Source organism: Myxine glutinosa, chromosome 5, assembly GCF_964187855.1.
Source record: "Myxine glutinosa chromosome 5, kmMyxGlut1.1, whole genome shotgun sequence".
Lineage (NCBI taxonomy): Eukaryota > Metazoa > Chordata > Myxini > Myxiniformes > Myxinidae > Myxine > Myxine glutinosa.
The window spans coordinates 137,702,194-137,715,250 of record NC_136265.1 but is presented as its reverse complement, the minus strand read 5'-3'; the positions used below and the strand labels follow the sequence as shown (position 1 = coordinate 137,715,250).

General features: G+C 45.3%; 1 protein-coding gene across 3 annotated transcripts in view; it reads right to left on the bottom strand.

Annotated features, from left to right (window-relative positions):
• LOC137426991 (thioredoxin-like protein 4A) overlaps positions 1–12,752 on the bottom strand; it is a 106,724-nt gene extending 93,972 nt beyond the window's left edge. For 2 of the 3 annotated variants that reach the window (XM_068116079.2, XM_078778788.1), the window contains exon 1: positions 5,820–7,102. Coding sequence is in view for 1 of the 3 variants with exons in the window: in XM_068116077.2 (XP_067972178.2) it covers positions 9,715–9,872; positions 11,511–11,622 (270 nt within the window). In the remaining 2 variants the exon portion in view is untranslated. Of the gene's footprint in view, positions 1–5,819; positions 7,103–9,714; positions 9,873–11,510 lie in introns of those variants that run through there. The other variant, XM_068116077.2, reaches the window with a different exon arrangement.
• Positions 12,753–13,057: the final 305 nt, after the last annotated feature.

Below are 13,057 nucleotides of genomic sequence, written 5' to 3'. Positions count from 1 at the left end.
CACGTGGGCACGCGTCGAGTGTCTTTTGTGACACCCACCCCCGGGGCCTGTCGCCCCCATTAGGACTCCCCCCAGGAGTGATTTCAGGCCCTTTCCTGGGCCCACACACAGCACATTCCTCCGGTTGTATGGGTGTCGTGTCTTCTGGTTGTAAAGGGCGGAGAAATAATCACGTTATCGTGACGAAGTCACCCAGAAGCAAAAGCCCGCCCCCTCGCATCTTCACCAACATAGTCCAGGCCCGAAACCGCTCATAGAACTTACAGAGGAAAACACTATAGAGTTTGGGCTCGGAAACGGCTATCTCGAGAACCACGTAACTGCGGAAGCTCAAACCGGGCTTGAAACGTGCGCATCCGAATATTATACAACATACTTGTTTCCCGGTTCGATTCGGCCAAGGAATAGCGGAGATAATTGCAATTAAGTGAGCCGTGACGTCACGGATCGCGCCGGCGGTAATGATATGATAATTTATGATAATCTATGCAGCACGACATGGTCCTCACGTCACACAAGACGCCTTTGCGGCGCAAAACAAAACATTTCCCGGTCGCCATTACTATCGTTTTGAGCGCACGGTTCAGCCCTTCAAGAAAAAGTTTATTTTGTAAAAATCGAGCCACGCGTTCAAAAGATATGACCGGTTTTGTTCGCCGGCACGTCGGCGTTCGAATCGGCTCGCGGTAAAATCCAACACGTCCATTGTCGGGTCCGTCTGAACCAACCACGGGGCCTAGAACGCTGGGACCGGTCTCAAAAGTTAGGTCTGGATCATATCTCGAAACGCTGGAAGCTGCACCTCTCTGTGATAATCTTGTGGACCATGACAGGAGATCGTGCGACAGCTTCGCATACGCTTCCAGCGCTTCCGCATTTTACCATTCGTGAACACCGTTCGCCCCGCCCATCAAAGCGCGTACGTAAGTTACGTAAGCGTGCACACGTGACCTTGCGCTCCAGCGCGACCATTTGCGCATGCGCAAATATCCATCCACATATTACGTACGCGTGCACACGTGACCTTGCGCTCCAGCGCTACCATTTGCGCATGCGCGATTTTTCAGCGTTAAATGTTCAAGTGCTTCGGCAAACGACTGTCGCACCACCTGCGCATGCGCAGGGTTGACGGGATTGACGCACAAGAATGTTTGGTGCTGTGCGAGAAGGAAATGGCTGTCATGGTCACAAGTGGTCTCGAAATTTGCGCATTTAAATGCCCTACACGATGCCGTTTATTTCGTCAAAATCCATCCAGCGGATCTGAAGTTATATGAAGAAATTCATTTACGTCGTGACGTCATCGCGCGATTGTCGAATGCAGACGTCTTTTCGGAAATTAAATAAAGATGGAAATTCGAAATGAATCATGTCCGCGATCTGCGCATGCGCGGTTTTCTCAGCCGCTTTTCAGTGGCATCGCAGTGCAGCCCATCTGCGCATGCGCCAGCTATTGAAAATTGGGTCGCCACGGCAAAATCCAAGATGGCCGCCAACATGTATGTCTGAACCTTGCAACCTGCATATCTTGAAAAATAAGCGAAGTAGAAACTTCTAACTTGGTGTGTGCGTGTATCTAGGCACAAGGAAGAAAGCCTTCGAAAATTGGGTCGCCACGTCAAAATCCAAGATGGCCGCCACCATATATATGTCTGACCTTGCAACCTGCATATCTTGAGATATAAGCGAAGTAGAAACTTCTAACTTGGTGTGTGGGTGTATCTAGGGACACGGAAGAAAGCTGTCGAAAATTGGGTCGCCACGTCAAAATCCAAGATGGCCGCCACCATATATATGTCTGACCTTGCAACCTGCATATCTTGAGAAATAAGCGAAGTAGAAACTTCTAATTTGGTGTGTGCGTGTATCTAGGCACAAGGAAGAATGTTATTGAAAATTGGGTCGCCACGTCAAAATCCAAGATGGCCGCCACCATATATATGTCTGAACATTGTGAGTGGAATATCTTGAAAAATAGGCAAAGCACCAACTTCTAATTAGGTGCGTGGGTGTACCTAGGCATAAGGAAGAACGCTGTCGAAAATTGGGTCGCCACGTCAAATCCAAGATGGCCGCCACCATATATACGTCTGAACATTGTGAGCGGAATATCTTGAAAAATAGGCAAAGCACCAACTTCTAATTCGGTGCGTGGGTGTACCGAGGCATAAGGAAGAAGGTTATCGTAAATTGGGTCGCCACGTCAAAATCCAAGATGGCCGCCACCATATCTACGTCTGAACCTCGTGAGCGGAATATCTCGAAAAATAAGCAAAGAACCGACTTCTAATCCGGTGCGTGGGTGTATCTAGGCATAAGGAAGAACGCAGTTGAAAATCGGGTCGCCACGTCAACTCCAAGATGGCCGCCACCATATATACGTCTGAACCTCGTGAGCGGAATATCTCGAAAGATAAGCAAGGTACCGACTTCTAATTCGGTGCGTGGGTGTATCTCGGCATAAGGAAGAACGCCGTCGTAAATCGGGTCGCCACGTCAAAACCCAAGACGGCCGGCGCCACGTACGTCCGAACCTCGTGAGCGAAACATCATATCGTGGCGAACCCTTCGAAAAAAAAACCGACTTTTCCACTTTCGGGTCTCCGTCCGAAGCCACGCTCCTGCCTTTACGGCCCGGAGGTTTCACCGGAGGGCGTAAAGGCAGGCACAGGGAAAAGCAAAGGCGCGCGTGTTTTCGGCGGGGCGACCACGCGCCGCACCACGCCTCGCACCACGAGCACGCACCGGCGGAACTCTCCGGCGCCGCACCCCACGAGACCCGCGCTCGCCCCGGCTCGGCGCAGAAGAGCACGGACCGTCGGTCCGGGCGTCGGCGAACGCGCGGCCTCGAGCCCCCACGTGTTTTCGTCCCCTAATACGATAAGCTGACGACACCCTCGGTGACCACGAGGTCGAGTCCCTACCATCATCGACGGTCGAAACGAATGTTTTTGAGATTCCAAGTTTAAAAAAAAAAAATGTTTTTCAGCGACACGTCCATACATACGCGACGGAAGCGCATCGATTTTTGTGATCCCGCACAAAAACCAGCACGTACGTCATGCCATAAATAACGTATAACGAGGAAGGGACCAACACACACCGCGCCACACCACGTAACACCGGCAGGGGCATTTTATTGTTTATCGCATCGTACGCCGCATCCATAAATACGTACCCGTCGCAAGTTCGTTTTGTGGAATGGAAGCACGTATACGCACACGTAACGACGTTCCATCCGCGGTGTATCGCACGATACCACACCGTATACCATAGGTCTTTTTAAAAGCACATTAGCCTTTCGTGTGGAGTGGATAATTATTGTTTTTTAAATAACACAACAGCATTTCGGGTTCACTAAATCTAACTACGTTTTTTAACGTTTCCATTTTCAGCACACACACACCACAAGCACAAGCCAAGCACAATCGTCTTTAGCGTCCCTCAAAAGGACCTTGCCATGCGTTCGATTTTTTGTGACGCGCGTCGGTGCGGCGGGCACCCACCCTGTTTTCCACACGCACGGGCACACGTGGGCACGCGTCGAGTGTCTTTTGTGCCACCCACCCCCGGGGCCTGTCGCCCCCATTAGGACTCCCCCCAGGAGTGATTTCAGGCCCTTTCCTGGGCCGAAACACAGCACAATATTCCTGTTGGTCGTGTTTTTTTCTGGATCTTGTATACAAAAAAAAAAAAAAAAAAAAAAAAAGGGTAGTTTTGACATAGCCTGGAGGTGTGTTTAGGGTCATTATCTTGCTGTAGGATGATCCCCTGACCAACTAGGCATATACCAGAGGGTATTGCATGGCGCTGCAAAATACTGTGGTAGCCCTTTTGGTTCAGGGTGCCAGTCACTCTGTGCAAGTCGCAGACTCTGGATCCAGCAAAAGAGCCCCAGACCATCACGCTTCCTCCTCCATGTTTGACAGTTGGTGTCACACACTGAGGAACCATCCTTTCGCCTGCTCGACGGCGTACAAAAACCCTGCGTGATGAACCAAAGATTTCAAATTTTGATTCATCGGTCCATAAGACCTTCTTTCAGTCTTCAGTCGTCCAGTGGCGGTGCTTCATGGCCCAGGCAAGCCTCTTTTTCTTATTTTGCCATCTTACCAATGGCTTTCTCGTGGCCGGAGTGGCCGGAGGCATTATGTTTTCAGGTTGTCCATCCATACGGGCTAAACCTCGTTTTTCTCAGAAACCACATGTCCGATTGAGACTAAACTTTCAGGGTAGGGGTGACACCCATGCAGAATGTTTTTATGATCATTGTGACATCATCGGTCACGTGTCATGGAAGCCATCTTGGATTAAACGCAAGTAATTAAAAAATTATTTCTCGGAAACCGCTGAATGGAAAAATTTTAAACTTGCCACATTGTCAAGTACTCCCAATTGGGAACAAAAGCATGATAATGATGATGGGATGCAATAAAACATTGCTTCAAAAAGGGGACCAAAAAACAACAACAACCACGGTTCCCGAAAAAGGCCAACCCCCGCTTTGCGGGCAAAAATGGCCTCTAAAGGTGGTTTTTTTACCAATGGCTTTCTCACTGCCACTCGACCTGTCAAACCTGCAGCTCGAAGTCTTCTCTTCACAGTTGAAACTGAGACTTGCTTACTTCGACCAGTGTTAAGCTGTGCTTGAAGCTGTTGTCCTGTGAGCCGCCTATCAAGCAAGCTGTTGACTCTGATAAACTTGTCTTCAGATTCTGTTGTGGCTTTGGATCTGCCAGACCTCTTCCTGTCATAGTTTCCTCCAGTTTCCAAGTGCCTTTTTATGGTGTAGGAAACTGTACTCACTGACACCTTGGCTTTCTTTGCAATTTCTCAAAAGGAAAGACTTACAATATGTCAAAACTACCTTCGAGGAAAAGAACAAGATGGTAGGCTTCAAATCATGGAATGGCCAGCACAGTCTCCAGACTTAAACCCCATTGAGCTGGGTTGGGATGAACTGGACAGAAGGGTGAAAGCAAAGCAACCGACAAGTGCAACACATTTGTGGGAACTTCTGCAACAGTGTTGGGAAGAACTTCCCGAACAATATTTGATTTCCATTGTAGAAAGAATGCCACGAGTGTGTTCGGCGGTTTATATATCGGCAAAAGGTGGCTACTTTGCCGAGTCAAGAGTTTAAATTAAATTTTGTTAAACAAAATGATTCTATGATTTCTTTTTATCTCCAATTGTTTATTTGTTCTATGCTTAATTTCAGAGTACATTGAGACATTAAACTGCGTTCAAATAATGGCGTAAATTTCAATAAAAACCGGAAAAATTGAGGTGTTCTAAAACTTTTGACCAGTAGTGTATGCACATGTATGGTGGAATTTATGACACTCCACCTACTTATGATACTGTCTTGGAAAAAATTGCACATCATTTTCTCTGAAACTGCTTAACGAAAAGAAAAAAAAAACTTTGGCGTAGGTCATCAACTTCACATGGGGTATATAGAGTGATAACGATGACGTCATCGGTGAAGTGGTATTCCAACCATAATTGATTGCATTGAAATCCTTGTCTGAAAAATCTGAAACTTCATCTCTTTATTATGTATGCACATATATGGCAGAATTTACGTCACCCCACATATATGATCCATTGACGTCCCTTCCCTCGATTTACTTTTACCTCCTCACAACTTACTCTCACAACTATTCAAATCACTCCTCGTCTCTCAGTTACACAATTTATCCTCCTGCCCACACATAACCATCTCCAACCAACCTCATTTACATCAAATATGCCCTCGGTACACAACTCTCCAATCGTTTAAGGATCGGCCTTGCTGTGGACTGCATTGCCCTCACCGGTATGGGTTCGAATCCCGTAGCTCAGAGTGATGGGGTTCTGTAAGGTATCTCGACAGACTACGATCGATTGTTGCACATTTATTCACTCTGCAGATACAGGCCCGATTCACCCCAGCGCCATCCGAGCTGGGCCGTAACTTCCGGAAACGGAAATAAACCCACGGGCACGGTGTCAGGATAAAACGGTGAATATTTGCATCTTCATACATGACATCCTCCACTTTAAGTCAAAAATTACCAATAGCAATACGTGCGAGATTTCCAAAATTGACATTCCAAAAGCAACATTTGCAAAAACATGTCAAAATATGTGTGCAAACAAAAGCAAGTGGACACGGGGATAATTCTGCCCCTGTGTGTGTATACGTGAAAATAGAACAGGTGTCAACGTGAAAATAGAACAGGTGTCAACGTGAAAATAGAACAGGTGTCAACGTGAAAATAGAACAGGTGTCAACGTGAAAATAGAACAGGTGTCAACGTGAAAATAGAACAGGTGTCAACGTGAAAATAGAACAGGTATCAACGTGAAAATAGAACAGGTGTCAACGTGAAAATAGAACAGGTGTCAACGTGAAAATAGAACAGGTGTCAACGTGAAAATAGAACAGGTGTCAACGTGAAAATAGAACAGGTATCAACGTGAAAATAGAACAGGTATCAACGTGAAAATAGAACAGGTGTCAACGTGAAAATAGAACAGGTGTCAACGTGAAAATAGAACAGGTATCAACGTGAAAATAGAACAGGTATCAACGTGAAAATAGAACAGGTATCAACGTGAAAACAGAACAGGTGTCAACGTGAAAATAGAACAGGTATCAACGTGAAAATAGAACAGGTATCAACGTGAAAATAGAACAGGTGTCAACGTGAAAATAGAACAGGTATCAACGTGAAAATAGAACAGGTATCAACGTGAAAATAGAACAGGTATCAACGTGAAAATAGAACAGGTGTCAACGTGAAAATAGAACAGGTATCAACGTGAAAATATAACAGGTATCAACGTGAAAATAGAAAAGGTGTCAACGTGAAAATAGAACAGGTGTCAACTTAAAATAGAACAGGTATCAACGTGAAAATAGAACAGGTGTCAACGTGAAAATAGAAAAGGTGTCAACGTGAAAATAGAACAGGTGTCAACGTGAAAATAGAACAGGTATCAACGTGAAAATAGAACAGGTGTCAACGTGAAAATAGAACAGGTGTCAACGTGAAAATAGAACAGGTGTCAACTTAAAATAGAACAGGTATCAACGTGAAAATAGAACAGGTGTCAACGTGAAAATAGAAAAGGTGTCAACGTGAAAATAGAACAGGTGTCAACGTGAAAATAGAACAGGTATCAACGTGAAAATAGAACAGGTGTTAACGTGAAAATAGAACAGGTGTCAACGTGAAAATAGAACAGGTATCAACGTGAAAATAGAACAGGTATCAACGTGAAAATAGAACAGGTGTCAACGTGAAAATAGAACAGGTGTCAACGTGAAAATAGAACAGGTGTCAACGTGAAAATAGAACAGGTGTCAACGTGAAAATAGAAAAGGTGTCAACGTGAAAATAGAACAGGTGTCAACGTGAAAATAGAACAGGTATCAACGTGAAAATAGAACAGGTGTCAACGTGAAAATAGAACAGGTATCAACGTGAAAATAGAACAGGTGTCAACGTGAAAATAGAAAAGGTGTCAACGTGAAAATAGAACAGGTGTCAACGTGAAAATAGAAAAGGTGTCAACGTGAAAATAGAACAGGTATCAACGTGAAAATAGAACAGGTGTCAACGTGAAAATAGAACAGGTGCCAACGTGAAAATAGAACAGGTATCAGCGTGAAAATAGAACAGGTGCCAACGTGAAAATAGAACAGGTATCAACGTGAAAATAGAACAGGTGTCAACGTGAAAATAGAACAGGTGTCAACGTGAAAATAGAACAGGTATCAACGTGAAAATATAACAGGTATCAACGTGAAAATAGAAAAGGTGTCAACGTGAAAATAGAACAAGTGTCAACTTAAAATAGAACAGGTATCAACGTGAAAATAGAACAGGTGTCAACGTGAAAATAGAAAAGGTGTCAACGTGAAAATAGAACAGGTGTCAACGTGAAAATAGAACAGGTATCAACGTGAAAATAGAACAGGTGTCAACGTGAAAATAGAACAGGTGTCAACGTGAAAATAGAACAGGTATCAACGTGAAAATAGAACAGGTATCAACGTGAAAATAGAACAGGTGTCAACGTGAAAATAGAACAGGTGTCAACGTGAAAATAGAACAGGTATCAACGTGAAAATAGAACAGGTGTCAACGTGAAAATAGAACAGGTGTCAACGTGAAAATAGAACAGGTATCAACGTGAAAATAGAACAGGTATCAACGTGAAAATAGAACAGGTGTCAACGTGAAAATAGAACAGGTGTCAACGTGAAAATAGAACAGGTATCAACGTGAAAATAGAAAAGGTGTCAACGTGAAAATAGAACAGGTATCAACGTGAAAATAGAAAAGGTGTCAACGTGAAAATAGAACAGGTATCAACGTGAAAATAGAACAGGTATCAGCGTGAAAATAGAACAGGTGCCAACGTGAAAATAGAACAGGTGTCAACGTGAAAATAGAACAGGTATCAACGTGAAAATAGAACAGGTGTCAACGTGAAAATAGAACAGGTGTCAACGTGAAAATAGAACAGGTGTCAACGTGAAAATAGAACAGGTGTCAACGTGAAAATAGAACAGGTGTCAACGTGAAAATAGAACAGGTGTCAACGTGAAAATAGAACAGGTGTCAACGTGAAAATAGAACATCTTCAAAGATTCAAACGGTCGGGTGCTTTTCTCTCGCACATCGATTGTGGTAGTGCAGTGGATCCAGAGTCTGAGGTGATGCCTTTGGTCTCCATGAAGCGTGTCGCATTCGCAGAGGTTTTCGGGGCATCCGAGCCGGCTGGAGCGGCCACGACGATCTCCGGCAGTGGCGGGTCGAACTGTTGTTCTGACTGTGACGATGCTGCAGGCACTATCGACTCACAGTGACGGTAGGTTATGTGGTCCTGATGTCGACGAATTTTGCGGCCGTCCTGCAGGCGAATCACGCAGGACAGTGGACCTGGCTTCTCGATGATGTCCCCCGGTAGCCACGTCGCACCTGTACCAAAACTTCGGGCAAACACTGGATCTCCAATGTTGATACATCGACTGTTGGACGACTTATCGTGGACCAACTTTTGATTAAGCTGGCTCTGATAAACATTTGATATGTCTGGTTTGAGATTGTCAAGTGTCGATCTCAGGTGTCGTTTCATCAATAACTCAGACGGAGCTGCACCGGGAAAGACAACCGCTCAGAATAGGTGTCAGAATCTCCATCATGAGGGTCGAATTCATCAATATGGCCGAAAGAAGTCATGGTCTGGATGTTTATCCTCGTCGCCATGAAAGGTATCTCGACAGACTGCGATCGATTGTTGCACATTTATTCACTCTGCAGATACAGGCCCGATTCACGCCAGCGCCATCCGAGCTGGGCCGTAACTCCCGGAAACGGAAATACACCTGCGGGCACGGTGTTGGGATAAAACGGTGAATATTTGCACCTTCATGCATGACAGTTTCACTCGTATCGGTTTCCTGCGACAAAGTGACAACCTGTTCAGGATCGGTTCTTAAATATGGAAACGTTCACTCGTCGTGAACTTCCTGATGTTCTAGGAAGACTAAGGAATACCTCCCAAGCGAACAGCATCCTTCAAAGCCAGTCTCTTTCTGACCGCTCTGCCAATCCCTTGCCCCTTCCCCCAAAATACTCCATTTCATTTAAAGATGGAACTTACAATAGGTCTCAACACAAACATCAAGCCCAATCAGAATTCACCCCAGCTCACCTTCTCAGCAATAGCATACAGCACCTCATCCATTTTCATACACGTGGGATCCCAGTCATGGCCAAATCGAATTAGCACCGCTCGATCTTCCTCCGAGAGGATCGCTTGGTCGACCTGCCAGCCATTGTGCAGGTGCGGTAGCATGTACGACATGACGTCTGCACATCGTTTTGCAGACACAGACACACACACCGGTATACATTTACAGAGTGCTTTCACTTTATTTATTTTCTTTAATTATCTATCTATAATTCCAGTAATCTCTGTCTGTCTGTCTGTACGTTTGTCTGTGACCGCTGTTTCTCGACAACCACGGGTCCGATATACTTTTAACTTGCCAGGTATATTGCTGGGGACCCGAGGATGTGCCTTTTCAAGGTTTCATATTAATCGGACAATTACTTACCGAGCTATGTCCAAAAAACGATTCAACCAATCAGAGAGCAGCGAACGATCGCGTGTGCCGAACGTGGCGGGCACACTCTGCCTCGGATGGCACATTTGAGAGCGTATTCATTTATTTCACGTTTGCAAACTATGTTGGCGTTAAACTATGTTTTACAACTAATAAAAACGAATTTGCGATTCATTCGCTTTCCTGCGCGTTTGTGCACGCGATGGCGATTTCTTTACCAAACTCCGGAAGCCGTTCGCTTTGGACCAAACCATTGCATGTAAATAGAGGGGGGGGGATTGTCACCACTCGCAAGCCGTTCGCTTTGGACCAAACCATTTCATGTAAATAGAGGGGGGGGATATAATTTTAGATATAGATATAGTACGGGCATGCCCTAGTATTTAAAAATACAACATCTAGACTCACTGAAGAGTGAGGTGACTGAGGAAAATGGGTAACAGAGACAGTGGGGTAGCAGACCACAGGAAAATACCAATACACGAAGAGGAGAAGGAGAAGGAGAAGAGGAAACACAGTAATCTGCAATTAAAGGGTTGTGTTAAAAAGGGTTAATGGGGTAGAAATGATTGCTGGTAGTGATCGGGTGCGACGTGACATGGTCGTGCATGGCTTGCTTGAAGCCCTGGAGGGAACACTGTTGTTGAATCACCTCAGGCAGGTGATTCCACAAACGAGAGAAAATAAAGGAACAAAAGTTGAGGTGTGCAGCAAGCATGGATTTTGGGAGCATGCAAACGCATGCATACTCACACACAGGTACACATGTGCTCGCACACGCACACACACACAGGTACATACATACACATACACACACACACACAGGTACATACATACACATACACACACACACACACACACACACACACACACACACACACACACACACACACACACACACACACCTCAAATAATGAAATATAAAGATGTTAATTTTATACTTCATAAAACACTTTCCGAACACCAAGGTATGAATCGATATATCAGATCATTATAAATGGTTTATCAGGTGAAGATAAAACGGAAAATTAATGGTCAATTTTGCCATTTTCATGAGTAGTCAAATCAGTGCACTGTACAGTGTACCGCACTGTACGCAACATACATCCTCGACCAAACAAGGTACACACTCTCCAACTCCAAGGTATCGGTACCAAAATCCTCTACTTATCATTGCACCAGCCATTGACGCATTGTGCATCATTGTATGAACAGAAAAAGCTTCAAAGTGATATTCTATACCCAATAACCCCATTACACCCTGGCACTGTACTGGGCTGTACTGTACTATACTGTACTGTACTGTACGTACGGTTTGACTAGCTTTGCGTTTATCGGGCGCACTTTAATATACAAATTATAGTTCAACTGCACCACAGACCGTCTATAGTCGAGCCGTAGCATCTTTTTAATAAACGAATGCTTCGAAAACGCTGCACTTGAAACGCCGTGTGTACGTCCGACGCACACCAAGGCGAGCGGCGGCGACACATGACGCACGCGTGACGTGACCACGCCCTTTTTCCCCTTTTTTTTTGTATACTGAATCGAAGCCCGTGAAAGAGCTAGGCCGTAAAGAGCCCTTAAATACCAAGCGCGGATTCCGAATTGCCGATTCGTGTGGGTTCTTCTTCCGCATCCGTGCTCGTTGTTCGTTTTCCACACGGACGTATAAATACGTCCGTGGTTTTCCAACCGAAATCGTCTCAAATTCTGAATGTCATAATATAAATGCATTTCCCTTGTTTTGTTCCGAGAACAAACTTTATAAATAATGGAAACATGAAAGATTTGAAATGTAGGTCCGATGGCCCTATGGCGTTTATCATCGGCGGCTTTCTTCGTGTACGGACAGAATCCGCAAGTTATGCTGATTCGATTCGTTCTCATAGTCACCACCAAAAACCATGAACCACCTTCAGTTCTAATGGCACGGGCTGGGATGATGGGCTTGTCCGAGAGGTGCGCACACTCTAAGCTGTCTTGCCTGGGTTTCCAAACCACATTTCCAAGCTGGCTTCCAAAGCCAGTCACTGACTGGGCATCCTCCATCGTGCAAAGTCCTTCCTTGGCACACCTGTGCTCCTCACCACATACAAGGCTTTCATCCTCAGCTCAATGGAATACTGCTCTCCCCTCTGGACTAGTGCTCCTGCCTCACACCTAGCTCGGCTTCACGCTGTTGAAGCCAAAGCTTTCAGAATGATTGGAATCTCCCGCGATGAAGCTAACTCTGAGGGCCTTTCACTCACTCACCGTAGGCAGGTTGGTGGTCTTTCTGTCTTCTACCGACTCCTCTCCGGCCTTGCTCCCCCAGCTCTCTCTGGGATCTGTCCCCCAAATATTCCTACAGGTCGCACAAGATCTGCCAGCAACCCTCTTATGGTTAAACTGCCAAAATCAAGACTCTGCTCACCTCCACTCTTTCATTCCTCTTTTCTCCTGCCTCTGGAATAAACTCCCACACTCTCTTCAATCCCACTCCTCCCTCCAGGTCTTTAAAACAGCTGTTCACCACCATCTCTTATCTTCCCCCATCCAAAACCTTGATCTTTTCTATCCCCGTTAATTCACCCAGATCCACTTTTTTGAAATACCGACTTCTTTCCTGGAAGTTCTAGCAGTGTCCATGTGTTTTATACCTTTCCCACCCCCTTCCCCCGCCCCCACGTCTCCTCCCCCCAAGCCCTCTCCTTCCCACAGATCTTCCGATGTCCCTTTTCTCTGCTGCTGTACTTGTGTGCTTCCCTCTCTCTCCCCATGTTGTCTCCCGCTCCCTTTATTGTATGTTTTGTTTGTCCGATTGTTTTTTTTTTTTGTGATTGATCTTAGCTCTTGCACTATCCTCTATCTTGTATACAAAAAAAGAAAAGAAAAAAAAAGATGCCACTACCGCAATGTGTTGAAGAACACCAGAGTTCCGATGCC